The sequence below is a fragment of the Apus apus genome, chromosome 7, assembly GCF_020740795.1.
Source record: "Apus apus isolate bApuApu2 chromosome 7, bApuApu2.pri.cur, whole genome shotgun sequence".
NCBI classification, from domain to species: domain Eukaryota; kingdom Metazoa; phylum Chordata; class Aves; order Apodiformes; family Apodidae; genus Apus; species Apus apus.
In genome coordinates, this window is record NC_067288.1 from 6381042 (window position 1) to 6400488 (window position 19447).

The window sequence follows — 19447 nt, forward strand, 5'->3', positions numbered from 1 at the left end:
CTCAGCAAGGGCCAAACCACCACTTGTGATGCCAGAGCAAGCTGTGCAGCTGCGCACGTGGAGGGAGGAGGAAGGAAGGAAAAGGAGAACATGTCTTCCTCTGCATACACCACTGCCAGGACTTGTACAGGAGCCCCACCTCAGCCCTCCAAAAGAAGGTCTAACAACCTTTAAAGGGTTTAAAGAGGTTATGGGCTGCTCCATGGCAAGGCCAGCAGCCCTTCCTGTGAGACGGAAGCAACCCCAGCACCTTCTTTCTTATCAGAGTGGAGTTTCAGAAGTGGCTGTCATTGCACAGAAAGAGATATCTGATTGTGGGAGCTTTTAAATTTAACAAAGACATGACAAAACCCACCAACGGGAAACTGGTTTCAGAAATTCAAATGGAAACTATAATACTCTTTAATGATAACCAACAACACAACCCCAGTGACTTGCCCAGGCTACAGCTGCAGAGCTGGGAGTGGGTAAGTGAGCAGTTAAAGGGCAGGGCAGCTCTGTCCATGTCTGACAGCAAGTGTTATGCTCCAGGTTTCTGCTGTGAACCAGCAATGAGAAACAGCTTCCCTGGTCACCAGTTTTGGGAGCAAGAGTTTGCCTATTTAGAGTGCTGAGGTCTACAGACACAGCTCTAAGATCCTCCTTGGCACCCAGCTGGGAACATTTGGTCAGACTAACACCAAAAAATAAAAGTTATCTTCTTTCTGTATGCTACACTCCCAAGGGCATTGACCACATCCTGAGATCAGACAGCCACCTCCACTCAAACTCAGGCCATGAAGTGAACCCAGCAATGCCCTCAAGCACTTTTTTTTTCCCCACATCTTCATGTGGTAGTTATTGATCTTCCACTGCAAATCCAGAAGTGGAAGCTAGAAGCAGAAGCTCCCACATGTCAACTTTCAGTACATTGCTCAGCTCCTGTGGGACTGAGAATCTAGGATGCAGTTCTTGCTACTGGGGATGTGACAGATGATGTCTCGTTCCTTCCCTCTGGTCTTCCATACAATACTCTAGGATGAATAGAACAAGTTCCAGATGTAAGCTGCAAGAGGTACAGGACTGTGGAAAAAGCCTTCAGTGCTGAAACACATTAAAGAGCACAACAGGTTGTCCAAGATAACTCCAAAAGCTTCCACTGTAAGTTTTTCAGCTAACATCTGTCAGGAACGGTTTTGGTCAAGCTCAGCTTGCCATAGACCTTTTAGGTTCTCGGTGAGTCTTGGGGCAGAAATAGATCCAGAGTCACAGAATCACAGAGTCACCAAGGCTGAAAAAGACTTTGAAATCCTCGAGTCCAGCCTATGATCTAACACCACATCAGCTAGATCATTTACCCTCGATCCTTAACCCTAGACCCTTAACCCTAGACCATTTAATCTAGACACGCCTAGACCCTTAAACCTTGACCCTTAACACTAGAGTCCTAACCCTGGACAGAATCATCCCAGAAGATCATCTAGTCCAACCATAACCTAAATCCCTACCATAACCTAATCTACCCAATCAGTGCTTAAATCATGCTGCTAAGCACTATATCTATATTTCTCTTAAAATACTTCCAGGGACAGTGACTCCACCACCTCCCTGGGCAGCCTGCTGCACTGTCTAATCACTCTTTCAGTAAATAAACTCTTTCTAATACACAGTCTAAATCTCCCCTGGTGCAACTTTAGGCCAGTTCCTCTGGTCCTGTCATTATTCACCTGATGGAAGAGGCCAAATCCCACCTCCCTGCAACCTCTGTTCAGGCAGTCGTAGAGCAGTAAGGTCTCCCCTCAGCCTCCTCTTTTCTAAAGTAAACAATCCCAGTTCCCTCAGCCTCTCCTCATAGGGCTTATTCTCCAGACCTTTTACCAGCTTGGTAGCTCTTCTCTGGACATGCTCCAGCAGCTCTACACCCTTCTTGTAGTGAGGGCCCTACAGCTGGACACAGTACTCAAGGTGAGGCCTCGCCAGTGCTGAGTACAGGGGCATGATCACCTCTCTACTCCTGCTGGCCACAGTATTCCTGATGCAGACCAGGATGCTGTTGGGCTTCCTGGGCACACTGCTGGCTCATGGTAAGTTGGCCCTCAACCAGCAGCCCCAGGTCCTTCTCCACCATGGAGATTTCCAACTACTCATCCCCAAGCCTGTAGCTTTGCATGGGGCTATGATCAAAGTGCAGGACCCGGCACTTGGTCTTGTTAAACCTCATCTGCTAGAAAACAAAGGCTCAAATAAGGAAATCCTGTCAGCCTCATTTCACACATGGGAAAACTGAAAGGCACATCTCACTGCACCTTCCCACAAAGAGCGGGTCCATCTGGCTGCTGGTTACTAGTGGCACTCATTCTTGGGACCAACACAGGAGTCAATCCCCAGGCTTATTATGCTGCAGTATGTTTGCTGCTGAGCTGGATGGTAAGATGGAGCACACAGGCAGCAAGGCTGCAAATGTTACCAAACTGGGAGGAGTGGTTCATACACCAAAGGGCAGAGCTGCTATTCAAAGGGAACGGGTCAAGCTGAAGAAACAGGCTGAGGGGAAACTCAGTAAGTTCAACAGCAAACATACAGTCCTACCACTGACTGGAGTGGAATAAACCCCTGCAGCAGAACAGGCTGGAGACAACAGGTAAGAAAGTAGCTTTGCAGGAAAGACCTGGCAGATACCTGCTGCTCTCTGATGGGGAGACACGAAAAGAGGCACAGGTAAAGCTGAAAGGCAACAGGCACAGGTACAACATGAGAAATTCTGATGAGATGCAAGGAAAACATTCCCTGTCAGCACAGTCACACTGGAACAGGAAATGCCACCACTTCTCTGGAGCCATCTTCAGAGACAGACAACCTGCTCTAACTTTTAACTTAGCCCTTCTTTCAGCAGGGGCTGGACAAAGCAGCCTCCAGGTGTCCCAGCTAAATTACCCCAGACATCTATGAAGCACCACTTCTCACAGGACCTCACTCTTTGTGGGAAAGTGCATCGAGATGTGCCTTTCAGTTTTCCCATGTGTGAAATGAGGCTGACAGGATTTCCTTATTCGAACCTTTGTTTTCTATGTCCCAAATAGCTCACTTTTTTCAGTGTGGAATGGCTGACTCAGCTCTTCAGCACTTGAGGCTGTGTCTGCAGAGCCTCCCCTCAGCACATACAAACAGCAGAGAGAGGAGCTTCTTGTGCCACACAGTATTTTGTTTCAGAACTCACTCGTGATGCAGTCGGAGGCTGCATGCTTGCTTCAGATCTGAAATCCTCAGAGCTGCCCCCAAGTTTCTAGCAAACAAACTTAATGCTTTCATTCTACACCAGAAACATAACAATTATCTGGGAAATCCCCCACCCACACCCCAGTCCATACCTTGACTTGATGATCTCACCACACACATTTCCTTGGGTTCAATATGGCTTTTAAAAACTCTCATGTAAAAGCTACTGGGGTAAATTTTTTAAGCTAAGGTTCACTCTGAACAGCTATGGATGCTTCAGGACAGAAAAAATGGCAGTTAAGATGAAGGGACCAAAAGAAATCTGCTCCCTGGAGGAGCAGTAAAGAAGGAGGCTGCACAGGAAAGGGGCAATATGACAGCTCTCCTATCCAAATAATTCCAGGACAGAAGAAAACTAGAATGGAGGGGAACCATAAGCTTCCCCTTTCTTATTTCCCCAGAGGAAGCTGTTTCAATTCTGCTGTCTGGAGGCACAACAAGCAAAGTCATCCTTCAGTAAGTACCTCCACAGGTGTGATTAACAACAGGTAATATAGTAATTAAGATATTTTAATAGCATTCCTGTTAAAATAAGCCTGGTCCCTCCAGCATCTGAGGAGCAGAGAGCCGACTCAGGCAGAGAGCTCCTGAAACCCAGCAAGTGAAAATGTCCCCTTTCATACAGTGATCTGCACAGCTTCACATTGTGGAGACATGTGGGTGCATGTTTTTATGACAAAGTAATGCGAGACATCTTGTGCATGCTGCAAATCCAAGGAGGCCACAACACTAAGACAGTGAACTGGTATCTGTGTTGGGGAGCTGCTGTCCCACCTCAGGGACAAGGTGGGTGGTCAAGCTGCCTGCTGGGGTGGCTAAATTATCAGCTGTACTGTACCAGGTCCCACAACTCCTTAGTCTCTGATCACAACTACTACAGACAGGGGTGAGGACTAGGGTGACAGCAACACATTACTCACAACCCTGATTTCATTACCTATTTTGATAACTGGTGAGGAATTCCTACAATAGTGGACACCTTCATGTTCCACGATGAGAAACAGTTCAAAAGGCAGGCTAGAAATGACCTTTCCCTTTTTGTCTTGTTTTCTCAGAGCTTCTAATCAGAAGTTCTCCTGGTAGAAGAGGAACTATGTCAGCTTACAGAATTGCTCATTTTCACAAAAGCCCACCCTGTTGCCAGTTAAATGAATGGAAAAGGATCCCATCAACTGCACCAGAAGTTGTACAAGGCCCTTGAAGACTGAGCTCAGAAGGGAAACTACCTAAGAAGGGAGGGCGAGGAGGTAGATTTCCCATGCTCACAAAAGAAAACATAAATGCACCCTATTTAAATCCAACTCTTTCCACCCTCACATTTATTTTTCCTAGAAAACAGTCTTGGCAAACAAATACCTTGTTTCTCATTTCCAGTTCAGTGGGATTGCAGAAAACACTCCACAGTAAGTGACTCTGGGGAAGCAGAGAAGGTGTATCACACCTCAGTTATATTTCCATAGGAAAAGTTGACTCATAGCTTACATCATCCTTGGAATGCTGACACAGGTTTGTAAGAAGCATCTGAAGGTCAAGTCCAAGGAACAGCACCATGGCCATTCAAGGCCTGGCAGGGCTGCCAAGCTCTAGCAGAGCAGAAGGCCCTCCTTTGCTGCCAGGCGCTGGCGATGGATTTTGTCCTGCTGCAGCTCCTCATGGTTTGGGTGCCAGAGCTTCATGACAATTCTCTCAATGTTTAGAGCATAGACAGTGTGTGCAGGAATAACTTCTTTGTGGACCTGGAGATAAACATTAGAAAAGTTTCATGCTTTCATACACATTTCCCCATGTTGTCCATGGAAGAACCCCCTTCTGCTACAGGACAATCAGAGAGCCAGCCCTGCAGAGCAGGAACACAGGCTGCCACACAGGAGAGCTGCATCATGCCAGCACTGCCCACTGCCAGCACAGAACAGCCACCTGTTACACCAGGTTGTAAGGAAATTGTCAAATTTGCTCTTGCGATGACAAACAACGTCATCAACATCTTACACACAGCAATTCTATCTGACTAAACACAGGAGACAAATGCTTGACTGCACTCTTACAATTAATGGTCTGCCTTCATGGCCTTGAGACAACATCCCAAGGTCTGTTCACAACAGCAGGGACCAAGGGGGAACTCCTCACAGCTGATTTTAGACATTCAGGTGTCCCCAGAGCTGCCAGAGAGGGAGGGAACCACAGGCATACATCTCCATAGGAAGATTCATCCAGCCTACCTCAGACACCTCCCCAGGGTTGTGATGATCAGAGCTAACCCACTGCAGCAGGACCAAGTATTCCTCTAAAAACCCCGGTGGGTAAGAAGGGACATGCCAGGCAAGTCATTTTGCTGCATCACTGTTGAAATCTCAGTCTAGCTCAGTTCTGATATCATCACTGTGTCTTGCTACACAAAAAGAGGTCACCCTCCTTATGTAGCTGTAAGAAGAGACAGGGATTTCCTCAGCAACTCTCTGACCAAGGGGAGCAGAACAGGCATTAAACCATGAGCTGACTCTGTGTTAACTGCTGCCTAATAGTGGGGACAAGTCAAAGCCAACTAATTGTAAATTTGAATCATAGGATGATAGGGGTTGGAAGGGACCTCTGAAGATCATGGAGTCCAATCCCCTGCTGCAGCAGGAACACCTAGGGCAGATCACACAGGAATGCATCCAGACAGGTCTTGAATATCTCCAGAAGAGAAGGCTCCACAACCTCTCTGGACAGCCTGTTCCAGAGCTCTGTCACCCTCACAGTAAAGAAGTTTTTTCTCATGTTGAGATGGAACTTCCTGTGTTGTAACTTGGTGCCTTTTCCCCTCATCCTATCACAGGGAACCACTGAAAAGAGACTGGCCTGTTCCTGACATCCACTCTTCAGATATTTATAGACATTAATAAGGTCCCCTCTTAGTCTTCTCAAGACTAAACAGCCCCAGGTCTCTTCCCTCTTGAGAGGAAAGAAGGAAACAAACTGTAGAAGGAGAAATCAAATCCCCCTCCATGCACATAAACCAGAACCAAGCCTGGGAGCCGGTGCTCAGGGCACCACTGCGTGTGACAGACAGCGCAGCATCCACAGCTTACCTGCAACGCCTCAAAAAGGTCATACATGTTGACTGGTGGGAGGGAAGCTGGCAAGGTGTCTCCAGAGCAGGCTAGGAGCAGGGCTGCCTGCTGCTCCGCATCGTCGGGCAGGGGCTGCGGAGCCAGACTCTGACCAGCAGGTGGTGCCGCACAGCTTGGAGGGCTGCAGGCAGGAAAACCTGGTCAGGAAGGCAGCACCAGCTTTGGAAGTCACACAGCAGGGGCTTGGCCCCAGCGTTTGCTTTTCTGATTCAGCTGGCTTAGCCCTTATGACTTATTTCAGTCGTAATTAAAATCTCTCCACAATTCCATTTCAATAAAAATAGTGCAAAGCAATCTCAACATGCTTCAAACCTGCTTAACTGGTCTTGATTGGGCAACTTGTTATTTGCAGCCAGTATTTTCTACCCAGCATAAAACTTAAGGCACTCATGACATCAGTGGAAAGACATTAGGAGTTAGGCAGAGCTGTTTGGAGTGGATTTCACCTGCAGTGTTTGCAGTGCTGTAATGAGATCTTGAAACACCCACCAGCTCCTGCCAACTACTAGAAGCTGCCACAAACACAGCTGCCTTCTCACACACATACCCTGCCAGAGGCACAGCATGAGCTGCCTGACAAGGAGACTTGGGAAAACAAGATGACCTTGAAGGTCTGCTAACTGGAAAGGCCTGCCAAGGAACCATAAATAGATGTGGATGCAGGAAATGAGAGGATGGCAGTGTCCTGCAGGTCCTCACCAATGTTTCAGTCCTGTGGCACAACAGCAGTACTCCTACAAAGGCAGCGCTCTTCTGCCCAGAGGCAGTTTTCCAAAGAGCAGCAGAAGTTCTGTGTCACTCACTACAGCTTGCCAAAGAGCAGTAATTACTAGGAACACCCAGAGGGCCAGGGGGTCACACCTTCATAAAGTGATAGACAAGCACAGACAAGGGACAGAGACTTAACACTGTCCTGAACTCCACTGCTGAGCAATCCCCATATTCTCCCTGCCTGTTGAGCTGGACAGTGCTCCATACAGGTGCCTCCTTAGTGTGTGAAAGCTGAACACCATTAGTAAGAGATTCAACCAAGTAAAAAGATAATCTGGACCCTGGAGTAACTCTGGGACTAGCAAATTGCATGTGAAAGTAGCAGCATGCCGAGAGCTCCTTACCACTCAATTAAGTTGTTATAAGCAACAACACTGTTCTTCAAGTAGGGCTGAGGGTTGACATTGCTCCCAAAGGCGTACTTGAAATGGCCGTCCCTCAGGCGATAGGCCTTCCGCCTGGAAATCACAGATGTCAGAATATCCTTCAGATGGTTCTGCAGTGAAAAAACAACCTTATTACACAAGCCAGTTTATTCACCCTTCCAAGTCACAGCTATGAGAAGGGCCTCACCAATGGGAAAGGCCCTAGGAGTGATGCTGTGACCTTGAGGTCACAAAGATGTACAGGAATCAAGACCTGGACAAGGGACAGGATGTTTTGCCTGTCTGGTACAGCTGGAGACAGAGAGCACTGCATGCATTAGCCTGTGAACTATACTTTAAGATGTGATGCTTTGCTTCAAATGTCAAAGAAGTTTCTTAAATGCTAGGAAATTCCCAACCTCTGATCCCTTTGATAAGAATTAAGAGATTTCATAATTGGCAGCCAACGTTATACTCTTACTGAAATACTGGCCCTAAAACTACAGTGAAAAACCACTCTTCTTTTTTAGACTGTTCAGTTGCCTGGAAAGTGCTGGAGAAGCAACTGCCTGAAAAAAACAAGCAGACAACTGCTTCTTAATTTGGCTTTGCTCCCAGATGGGGAATTCAGGTTGCCTCCACTTCTTGGCTCCAGAAAATTATCCACACCTCAACGCCCCAAGTAATAGCTGTATCATTCCTGGGGTATGTCAGCTAATGTCCAGTCACTGATGGCCAAAACTAGCAGCAGCAGGCACTTCACCTGCAGGTATTACCTGGTTCTGTCACTGTGCTTCCATGCCAGATACTTGCCCCTGTTACAGACTGCACTTAATAGAACTGTTCAAGCTGGAGCTCCTGTTCTTTCTCTGCTTTTAAGTGACAGGAGCTGCAGAAGAATGCCTGGAGTTCTTCCTATACAAACACCCCCAGAATTCACACTTGCAGGCAGAAATCCAAGACTTTACATCTGCAATGCCACAAACCTGGATGCCCTTTGAGTCTCGCCTCACTCCTCCCAAAGCAAACGGCAGCAAGAAGCAGGTTTCCTCTCCCCCAAGGGACACTGCCCCATACCAGCAGCCAGAGCCTTTTGTTGCTGGTGTAAAGAGAGCAGCACCACTGCCCAGCCCAGTCTCACCTCCACAGCATAAACAACTGCTGTCACAGCCTCTTCGGTGACATTGTCCAGCCCGTGCTCGTAGGCAGTTACGATCATCCTTCCTTCTAACTGGCCACGTGTAGGAAGCATCATGGTATGAGAACACAGCTTCAAATCATCATCCTCCTGGGGATCCTTTGCCACAAACTGCTGGGCTCCAGACAGAGGATTCTGAGGCTGGAACCGGTGCTGTTACCAACACAACATTAGAGTCTAAGAAGATACATATTGGTCAGACCCTTTGGTTCATCTAGCCAAACATGCCCTCTCCAGTCAGAAAGCAAACACCTATAAAAGTGTGTCACAGTAGGACAAGCAGAGCAATATTCCTCCCCAGGATACTCTTCCAGGCCACAATGATTTGTGACTGAAGAAATTTCAGACCCAGTGTTGGTGTACATTCTGTGATACTTTTATTAAAAACAGCCCATGGACTCATCCAGCAGCACCCTGGACCACCTAAACTTTCGGCATCCACAACATCCTGCAGCAAGAAATTCTGTGGTGTAACAACACACCACATTAAGACTCCTCTCCTCTCCTCTCTTTTGCTCTGTACTTCCAACCTTGTAGATTAATTAGATTCTCCCCTAAGTGTCAAATGTGGTCAGTCAGTTTCCCTTTCAACTGTTCATGCCATCCAGGCCAGTGATGATTTTCACATTGCTCAGTCACCTCATTCTATGCTGAAGGGTTCTTGTCTTTTTTTTATCTTGTGTATTTTTACTTACTAACTGTACAGTTTCCATCAAGATTAAAAACCATGGTCCTAAGCTTATGTCATTCTTAAGTGATTTTTACATGTCTTCAAAGCTTTAAATACAAAAACTTTGCCAAACTTCTGTCCCAAATGTCATAATCTAGTCTCCCCCTGCCCTTTCAATACTCTAAGCAGAGCTGTGTTACTGAGCAGCTGCTGATTCTGAGATGGTTTATGGCTGTTTTTCAGAATTGAGCTATTTAGGAAAAAAAAAATAATAATAAAAAAAAATTCACAGAACAGGAATTCATACCAGAAGGTGGCAACCCCCATGTCCCAGGTCACACATTTCCAACATGATTCCCTTGCTATGCTGGGTCTCAAGCTGTGAGCCCTTGTGGTGGCTCCTAGGAAGCCTCAGTCTCCAGGCAGAGTGGGGAAAAAGCAGAGGGCCCAGACATGTGCTTGGCCCAGTCCCAACCCACAAGGGAATAACATGGCCCTGATTCGCCAAGTACTCCCAGAAATCCCATCCCTGAGCTTTCCAAGCCACAAATCCAGTAGTTCCAGAATGGAGCCTGCCATAAGGCTCTTGGGGGACAGCAAGACAAACAAAAACTTTCAATATAAACAATGACTATAGAGCAGAGTGGATTTCTCACATCTTAGTTTCAGGAGATGAAGCGAGGCTGCTTTATTCAAAGGACAGTGTGGCATTTAACTCAGAGTGAAAAACCAATCCACCCACTGGTGATGTGAAAGCAGATCTCCCTCCCTGTAATTCTGAACTTATGCTTTCATTACAGGAAAGCTACATGTCTGTATGCCTGGAAGAAAAAAAACCTTCAAAAGGTAAGCAACTCTTAAGAGGAATGTGGTTTGGAAGAGCAGAAGCCAGTTGGAATGAAGCCATGTGGTCACTCACAGCTATTATTCTGACCAGTAATGGAAACACCAGGGAATATCAAGGCCCTTCAAGTTCACACGACTCAGGAATAGTCCACTAGTAATAGACAAGCCCACTAACCATAACATACACTTCACACAGCACTTGCTACCAAATGTTCCAGGAACACATGTATAAACACATGCTAGAAATGTGGTGTAACATAGGGGTACCCCAGCTAAACCAAATTCCAAGAATTCCACTGTGTCACAACTTGCTTCTCAAACTCTCCTCCACTTGCTACTGAAAGGTTAGGGTGAAGTTTTAAAATGGAAAGATCATGCAGTCTGTCATCAGAATTCAGGCTGGAGCTGTGAACACTGCAAAATATTTCAGCAGTTTATAAACACAATGAGCCTTCAGCTGGCCTCATCCCTCTGAGACACCAGCCTCTGAAGCACAATTACCCTGCCCAGAAGTGTGGTGGGCACTTTGGCTGAGCCAAGCTGATTTCTCACAGAAGAAGAACCAGGGGTGTCACGCGCCCACCCTCTGCCCTGTTCCCAGCCACACAGCTGCCCCTTCTTCCTCTGCACTCATTTTGGCATTCATCCAACCACAAGGAATGCTGATCCAGCTGAAAAAACAGAAGGAAAAAAAACTTGGGGTCTGGGGTCTTTTTTGCTTGGTTTTCCACCTTGTCAGCGAACAGAACCACCTGTAGAACAGACACGTGGCAGTACCAGAGGGATGCACAGAGCCTCTGCTGCAAAGTGCACCAGAACTTGATTGTTTCTCAAACATGACACACATCATTGCACACACTGGACTTCACCAGCCCTGGCAGTAACAAAACCTGCATGCTCTGCAGAGCTCTTCACCCCCAGCAGAATGTCAGAGAACCACGACCACTTGGCCATAGACACTTACATCAAACTTCTGTCGAACTGAAGAAATTTTTTTCTTTCCTTTGGGTTTTCCAGGTTTAGTGGCAGAGCCACCTGGCCATGGCAGAGATCCAGCACCTTCTACAAATTGAAAGAAAAAAAACTCAACTCAATAATTGTTGCTAATTTAGGGCCAGGAGGAAACCATCCACACAGGAAAACCCTTAACGTTCAGTCCCTAGCTAAGCCTTAACCCAAAATCAACATCCACAGCCTAGAGGGGTGGCTTTCCAGAGGAGAATGCTTTTGGGAGCCCTCACTTTCCCTTGCCAGCCCCCTGATAGCTGACTCACTTGTGACCCATTACTTAGGTGGATGTTTCTGTCACACACAAACCCACAGTGAAAGGAGAGAAATCAGCACAATCTCCAGGGAAAGTAATTTGTTCTATCCAGAAGACAGGAGCTTGCCCAGAGAGGGATTCCCCTTCCACCTACTTTCAGGTCAGATGCCAACCAGCAGGATTGAGCAGTCTGCTACATCTGCCTGTACATCAGCTTTAGCAAGCTTTGTCTCAGCCCCCTGTTGAACATCATGGCTAATCATTCTTGCATCCCTGAGGGAAAGAAGGGTGGGGGGAAAGGACTGCAAAGGCCACCAAGCCCACGAGCAGGATGACATCAACATGAGCTGTGAGCTTGTGACTGACCAGAACTGGCAAGCAGCTGAAAGAGAGATTACTGTGTAGTACCAACAGAAACTCATATTTAGCCTCATCACCTTGAGGAGGCTGCTCAGATGTCCCCCATGTGCTGTTTTACTGCTACTCCTACAGTAGGCCAAACCACATCCTGATAACCAGCAGCTCTTGGCAGGGACAGCCCAGCTGCGTGGTTATCTGATGAGTTTACAGGATCCCCGCACAATTCCCTCAGCAGCACTGGGGCTTAGGACAGCCTCGCACACGCACTTGCTGACAGTGAACAAGAAGCACAACCCAAAGACTAGACAGCCCTCTTGTGGCTACAGAGGCAACCTCTGCTTTGTGTCAGCAGCAGCCTCCTCCCACCCTTTTTCCTTGGGAGCAGAGTGAGCCCTGTGCCAGGGTCCCTGCCCACCTCCATGCAGCCTGGACAACTCAGCTCTGAAGGTACTTCTGTCCCCTCCGAAGTGGAGGCTGGAGCTCTGCTGCCAGGCAGTGCTGTCTCAGACATTCCCTGTCCACACCTGAGAAAGCATTTGCCATTTCCTCCACACAGGGATGGGAAGTGACAGCAGCTATCCCACCCCTCACTGTTCAGAGCTCAGCCAGCCTCAAGCACATTCACCTGGCACTGATAACCAATCAGCTCTGGTTCTCTCCTGGTACCACAGGCTGCCATGGCTCAACACCAGCTTTACAGCCACCAGCACATTTACGTCCAGCTCCCACAACTGGTCTTTAATTTGCTGTAATCCAGAATTCACATAGTTACACTATTTATAGAATAACACTGGCTGGAAGTCCTTGGCTACATGGAGCTTCCCACACTCCTGGCTGGTGCACAAGCACAGTGTCCCCTGCCATGAAAAAACTTCCAAGCTATTAATGTTGGATCAGGCTAAAACAGAAGATTTAGTTGAACGTTTTAAATGGTAGCTGCTAAGAAGGGGTTAGAAACAATCTATAGAGAGGTGGCATATTCTCCCTATAAAAACCAAGGTTATTAAAAAGTTTAGTTAGATCTTATAGGTAAGGCAAAACCCAACAGTCTACAACAAACCCTGTTGTCAAAAGCCACTGATCAAAACAGGTGGAAATTGAGATAATAAATAAACCATGTCCAAAAATGATACAACTGGTGTTGCTACTCATCACTACAACACCAGAGTAGAGGCCTAACAGGAAAGCACCGTGGACAGTCACCTGAAGGACTGCTCTTGCCCTTCATCCAGATCTCAGCACTTACATCTTAGAATCTATCAACATAATGCTACTTCTCTCACAGCATGTTTTGCTCCTTCCAGATGAGTCCTCTCCTCCTCCACAGCAGGTCAGACCCTTTCCAGGCAGGGGGGATAAGGTGTGTTGATGACAGACACAGAAGCCACCTGGTCCATTTCAAAGCTTTCAATAAAAGCACATTTCTCTAGCTGGGGATGTCACCCCACCCCAGGGTCCCCTCCCTGTCAGAAGCCTCATGCAGCTACTTTGCAGCTTCACTTACAGAAGCACCCTTAGCTAACAGTGACTGCTGGCAGGGATGGAAAAAGTGGAACAGACAGAGACAGAAAATGGAACCACCCTCTTATCTGACTATGCATGACAGATGAATAAGTTATAGCAGAGTCCAAAATTTAAAAAAGGCTTATTTTAAAAAAATAGCATTAACTTCCAAACTAAATGGCAAGTAAACTTTTAGGCTTTGACAGTAGACCCTGAAAGATGCAACTTAACTGAATCTCAGCCTGCACATTTAACAAAAACCTGGTCAGACTTGGCTTAGAAGAACAAGAGAAAGGTGAGATACTATTTCCTATCCCCATTATAACTAGTCCAGAGCAGATATATTTTTTATTTTTTATTTTTTTTCCCCTCCTTTTCCAGGTTTTCCCATTACCAAGCCTGGCTTGCACTAGATGAAGACAGAAAAAATTCCCTCTAGTATTCTAAGAAAACCAGCTCTTGCCACACTGGCCACAAATGATGAGGCTAGGTCAGCTCAGGAGTGAAACCTGAGATATTAGCAGCTTTTCTTTAAACTTGCTAGCAAGAGAATTGGCAGTTAACAAGCCACAATAGCTGCTGATATGCTTTCAAAGATGAGCAGCAGATAAGAATGTTCTTCTAAGAGCTGCAGTGACAGCCCCACCAGTCCAGGCAGAGTGTGACAGGTTTTCCTCATGTGCTGCACCAGCACCACACAGGAGGGAAGGACAAAGATACACAGAGAAATGCAACCAGGCACAGGGAATGTGCATTTTTCTCACTCTTGTTTATTTGATCTTCAGTTGGTGGTTTGGTGGGTTATTTTGTTACCTTCCTGCAAGGGTTTAGTCCAATATACCCTGATGACCCTCCTCCTCCTCTGCCAACAACTCACACTCCCATTTTCCTCCTTTTCTTCCTTTCCCAGCTCTACAGAGAGAAGCAGAACACAAGCAACCCCAGCCTGTCTCACAGCTAGCAAGCCTTCAAGCAAAGCCTCTGAGCAGCCCTGATATCATAAAATGCTCCCGATATCACAGCAAGAGTTGCAATTCACTGAACCACCCCTTAGCTGGCTCCAGATTGCCAAACGATTAATTAAATCTTTACATCATTAACTCAAGCACCTACAATTGTCTCAGTTTTATTGTTAACATTTAGCTAAGGAAGGAGGTAACAGTTCAAGTGAGGTGTGTATTAACTCAAGAACCCTTGCCAACTTGCTTCCTTGCCATTGTCCAACAACCAAGCTTAGCACACAAGTCCATGCAAGGTTAAGAAAGGCTTTGAACTGGAGCTCCTCTTGATGGAATTTTTTTGGGAAGAAAAACCATAGACATAAAAATTCAGAAAAGCACTTCTGAAGGTATTGGTAAAAAGGGACCACCAAATTAAACAATTCTATTGTAATGGGAAGTGCAACACACCACTCGGGCTGCTACAGCCAGCCTGAAGTCACCATTAGTGCACTCCCTAGTATTTTGGATGGCTTGTTTCTGGGAAGTTCTTCAGGCACTTTCACAGCTCCCCAGCTAGGTTACAGGTGGGTGCCACCCAACTATTTATGGTGTCTTTACAAGCATGGCTACCAGAGGGAACACCACCACCCATTTTTAAAATGGGAAGAGATGTCAGATTTAGGATTGCCCAGGATCCTGCTGTACTCTCAGCAGCAACTAAAGCACTTGGCCGTCCTTCATTTTGGAATAGATGAACTTGCCTCCCTCTCCACCCTGGCTGCTGAACTGGGATTAGAATCTTGTGTGACCAACAGCCTAAGGGGAAAACAGAAAGCCTTCTCAGAAAGGGTCACCTCCACCCAGCCTTCCCCTCTAAGCCCAGGTGGCACCACTACCACCAGAGGAAGCAGAAGGTGGATCAGATGGGTTGTTATCACAACTCAACATAAGTTACAAATGCTCCTTAAAAACACCTTCCCCGAGGTTTCCTAGTCCAAATGCCACAATATCAGGTACACTTTTAAAGCTGAACATGCCATATATTGTTTTTAATGTAAAATGCTGTTTTAAAGATGGCTCTTCTCCCCCTTGTCTCACTCACATGAAGGTGGAAAGTACAAGCCTAAGCAACCTGTGAGATGGAGTGCCAAGTGCATCAAGCACACTTCTTCCCATGCATCACAGAGTAAACACCTTCTACCCAGCAGACAGTGGTGGAGACAAAAGCCTGTGAGCTTTCCATTCTTACATGGGCAAAAGAAAGAAAAAAGGAAAAAAACAAACAAACAAACAAAAAACCACACAGAAAAAAACCCAAACTAGCAGGTGTCAGACTGGCACCTAATGGGAAAAAATGATATCTAGACATAATACCTAGTATTTCACTCACACTGCACTTTCCTGGCAAGTACAATATGTGTGTAACAGAACTACTAGTCCATAGCCCAGGAAGAGGTAAGAGAGACTCCAGAAGGGACTAGCAGCATGTACTGCTAACTGCAGAGCACTAAACTGTATCTTTAAGAACACACACAATTTTTTTCTAGCTAGTTTATGCAGATATGTGGACACAGAGCCACCAAAACCCTGCCTGAAAGCATGGGAGGTGACCAGGTGGTCAGCACCTGGTAAGGTCAGCTAGCACATTACTGATCTGCTGAAGCACAACAAAGAAGGGTCCTTCAAGGGCTCTTAAGGACAGTAAGCTTCAATGGGACAAGAGGAAGACAGGGACAAGAGGAAAAATCCTTGCAAGGACTTGAAATTAAAAAGGTCAGGCAGGAAATAACAGGCTTATGGGAGACATCTACAGAGCACCATGCTGCTTTGTGCTGGGGCTCCTATTTTTAACACATTTCTGAAGAACTCTGAAAAGGGGGCAGAGGGGAGCTGGCAGAGTTTGCTGACAAACCTGAGCTACTCAAGCCATAAAAAGTGAAGCCTGGCTGGCTGCAAAACCTGCACAAGGCTAGGCGGCTGGACAGAGAGACAAAAGAAATCCAAGACAATTAAGCACAGAGTGGTGCACACAGGAATAACAACCCCAGTCACACAGGGATGAGCCCTAACCTGACTGCTGCCCCCCAGAAGCAAGAGGGGGGGGCTACAGCTTCTGCTTCAACACCCACATCAGCCCCACAGTGACCTCAGGGCACACAAGCACTCCCTCCCTCCTTCCCCTCACCACCCAGACTCAGCTACTTCAGGTGGTACTCACAGGGGGAATGGCTGCTCTTGTGTTGCCTTTGTATAGTCCTGCTGGAACTGCTCTCCATCCAAAGGAGCAGTAAGATCTAGACATAACTCTTCTGAGCAACATGACTGCAGAGTGCTCAAGACAAGTCTGGGACTCGAAAGGGGCTTGTAAAGTAAAAGCAAGCTTGCAGGTGAGGGAGGTTAGTGTTTAATTAGCACAGCTGGTGTAACTAAGGACCAGCTACCACACAAAGCTGTGGGAATCCATGAATTTTGCATTTTTTCCTTCCTGCAGCTACATCAGATACTCTAGTAACAGGTATGGTCTCACTGCAGAAAACTTGTGCTGGGTTTGTGAGGCAAGGCTTTGCTAGCAGGGGGGCCACAGGGGTGGCTTCTGTGAGAAGCTGCCCCCACATCTGACAGAGTCAAGGCCAGAATTAAGGTAACAGAATTAAGAAGGGGAAAAAGCTGCTGCACAACAGCAATTGCAGCCAGAGAGAGGAACAAGAATATAAGAGCTCTGCAGCCACCAAGGTCAGTGAGAAGGAGGGGGAGGAGATGCTCTCCCTCTCCACACAGCTGTTTCCCATCTTGAACGCAGCTCAGCTGTCCTCCCTATCAGACCTCTGCACTGAGAGCTCTTTTGAAGACCAAGCAAAAAAGATCTTGCGACCCTGTCTACAGCTGCTCTAAATGCTGACAAAGTCAGAAGGTTAACAACCTGCAGCTGGTTGGTTAATTGGACATAGCTGAAGCAAGACTGCCTATTAGAACTCACAGCATCTTTCTATCAGATAAGTATTCAATTCCCAGATCAGTCAGGAAAATCCAGCTCCCCAAAATTACATCCCCAGCAGAGGAACAAAGAGAATCACCAAGTTCAGAGGAAAGGGGACACAGAAAGCAACACAGATCAAAGGTAAAACAGCATGTCCCTTTACACACCAGCTCCCAGCACACACCCCACACAGGAATCAAACCAGCTTATCATACACAGCACCCAGCACACACAGCAAATTCATACAAGCCCATCTGCTGAAATCAGCTGGATCAACACTTTGCTGTCCTTCTGCCTGTATAGCAGAAAGAACATGAATATTACGGCCCAGAAAATGGGAGCACTTGGCACAAACATCAGCAAACACCCACATGGCAAAGCATTCCTGCCCAGGCCTTTTTAATGAGGCTTCTCAGGACTCACCTGGTGCAGAAACCAAGATCTGGCATCGGGTCAGAATCGCCAGGAGGAAATCGTTGTGTGAGTGGACTGTGTGAAGACAGACAGGCCATTAGCAGCAAGCAGGGCCCAGTGCTTAAAGCCATCTTAAAAGTCCCTCCTGTGCCTTTCCACAGCCCTCTTTTCCCCACATGCTCAGCTAAACAGGCACAACGTCCATTTTAAGTTTGGTTTGTTTTTTGGGTTTGGTTTTTTTTGAGAGTTTTCTTCTACTGGACCCAGAAAGTGCTACTACAACCTCACACAAAGGGTACAACAGGCCACCAGAACAGCTCGGGTCACTTCTCAACTGCCACACACACCAAGCCAGCCCTACAGCACACAACACAAATGTTGGGCTTATCCAGCCTGTGAGAGGAGGACCAGCTGTCCCTCCTGCCACACAGACTTCTTGTAGGGTAGGGATTTGGGGGTTACTAGAAACGGACCAGTAAGAGCCAATGCCAGGAAGGTGAAGTTAAGTCAAATACCTTCTAAATAAAATACAACTTCCTCACAGCAGGGTTACTGGAACACAGAGTGAATAATTGCACATTAGAAAGGGAAAATATGAACTGCCTAAGGCAGGGCTGGAAGGTTACAGAATTCCCTTTGGCCTCTGCCAAACCCTCTGCCCCCCAGCAGGGATCACACAGCTAGAAAGCAGGAGCCCCCACAAGGCTCTGAGCAGCCCCCACCCATGTTTGCAGACCCATACAGAGGCAAATACAGAGGAGCCTCACCCTCCAGCACTCCAACCTGCCACCCCCAGAGGCCAGGAAGGGGACCTGCACAATCACTGTGAAGAATGTGGGGTTTTCTTCCCCTACTTCAGCCACCCCACCAGTTCAGCCAAAACCCAAGGGAGAGTGCAGTATGGAAAGGACTGGGGCTCCACCATGACAGGGACACCCACAAGTGTATTTTGGTTGCTGGAACAGTGCATTTTACTTTTTTTTTTTTACATATTTCCTCATAGCCAAATTGCCTGTCAGTGCTGGGGCCACAAAGAGACTTCCCCTGCAGGCTCGGGCACCTCCCAGCTTTTAAACTGTTGCTACTGGAGCCCTGTTTGCTCTTACTTTCCTCAGAGCCACCTGCCTGTTCGGGAAGCAACGTGCAGCAGGGAAGGGCTTCTCAGGCCTGGCAGGCACAAGACAGCACTAGGGACAGGAGGAAGACAAACACAAGGTGTCCTTTTACCATTGTCCTGCGTGAGAAGCCTGCGCGCCTCCAGGTCGAACTCCTCCTTACTGATCTTCTGCTTGAACCAGAGCTTCAGGTTGGCCCAGTACCTGGGGAAGCGCGGGGACAGTGCCAGCACCGGACGAGAAGCGCTGTTCCTGGGCCCACCGCTCACCCCCCGCCCTCCAGCCCTTCCGCACAGCCGCGACACAAACGCGCGGCCCTCAGGGGAGCGGAGTAACGGGCCGGGCCGGGCCGGGCCTGTGAGGGCTCCCGTTACTCAGTGCGAGGCCCGGCCCGGCCCAGCCCCGCGGGTCGCTCAGCCGCGCCTACCGCCCCGCTCCCCCCCCCGCCCCGCCACGCCACCACACTTACTGCTTCACGTTCTCGCCCAGCGCCTCGCTCAGGCTCTTCTTGGCCGCCTCCAGCTCGCTCACGTAGGTCGCCATCCCCGGGAGCTCCGAGGGGCGCGGCGGGGCCCGCCCGCCGCCGCAAAACGCCGCAAAGTGCCGCAAAGCGCGTCACGGGGCGGGAGCAGCCCCGGGGGCGGCCCCGGGCGCG

The 19447-nt window shown here is 47.8% G+C and overlaps 1 protein-coding gene across 1 annotated transcript; it reads right to left on the minus strand.

Moving 5' to 3' along the window:
- Window positions 1-4545: 4545 nt before the first annotated feature.
- TADA1 (transcriptional adaptor 1) lies at window positions 4546-19370 on the minus strand. The gene is made up of 8 exons (XM_051624763.1): window positions 19262-19370; window positions 18905-18996; window positions 17687-17752; window positions 11183-11280; window positions 8646-8855; window positions 7484-7635; window positions 6327-6489; window positions 4546-4991 (listed from the first exon to the last, which is right to left on the minus strand). Exons 1-8 carry the CDS (start codon window positions 19333-19335, stop codon window positions 4839-4841), a joined length of 1008 nt encoding a protein of 335 aa, XP_051480723.1. The 5' UTR covers window positions 19336-19370; the 3' UTR covers window positions 4546-4838.
- Window positions 19371-19447: the final 77 nt, after the last annotated feature.

Excerpts from the sequence above, each read along its gene's own strand:
- TADA1 (XM_051624763.1), bottom strand. The coding sequence starts at position 19,335 with ATGGCGACCTACGTGAGCGAGCTGGAGGCGGCCAAGAAGAGCCTGAGC. Across the intron at positions 7,636-8,645 it reads CAGTTGTTTATGCTGTGGAG|AACCATCTGAAGGATATTCT; the intron begins GTGAGACTGGGC and ends TTTTCACTGCAG. Across the intron at positions 4,992-6,326 it reads ACCTTTTTGAGGCGTTGCAG|GTCCACAAAGAAGTTATTCC; the intron begins GTAAGCTGTGGA and ends GTTTATCTCCAG.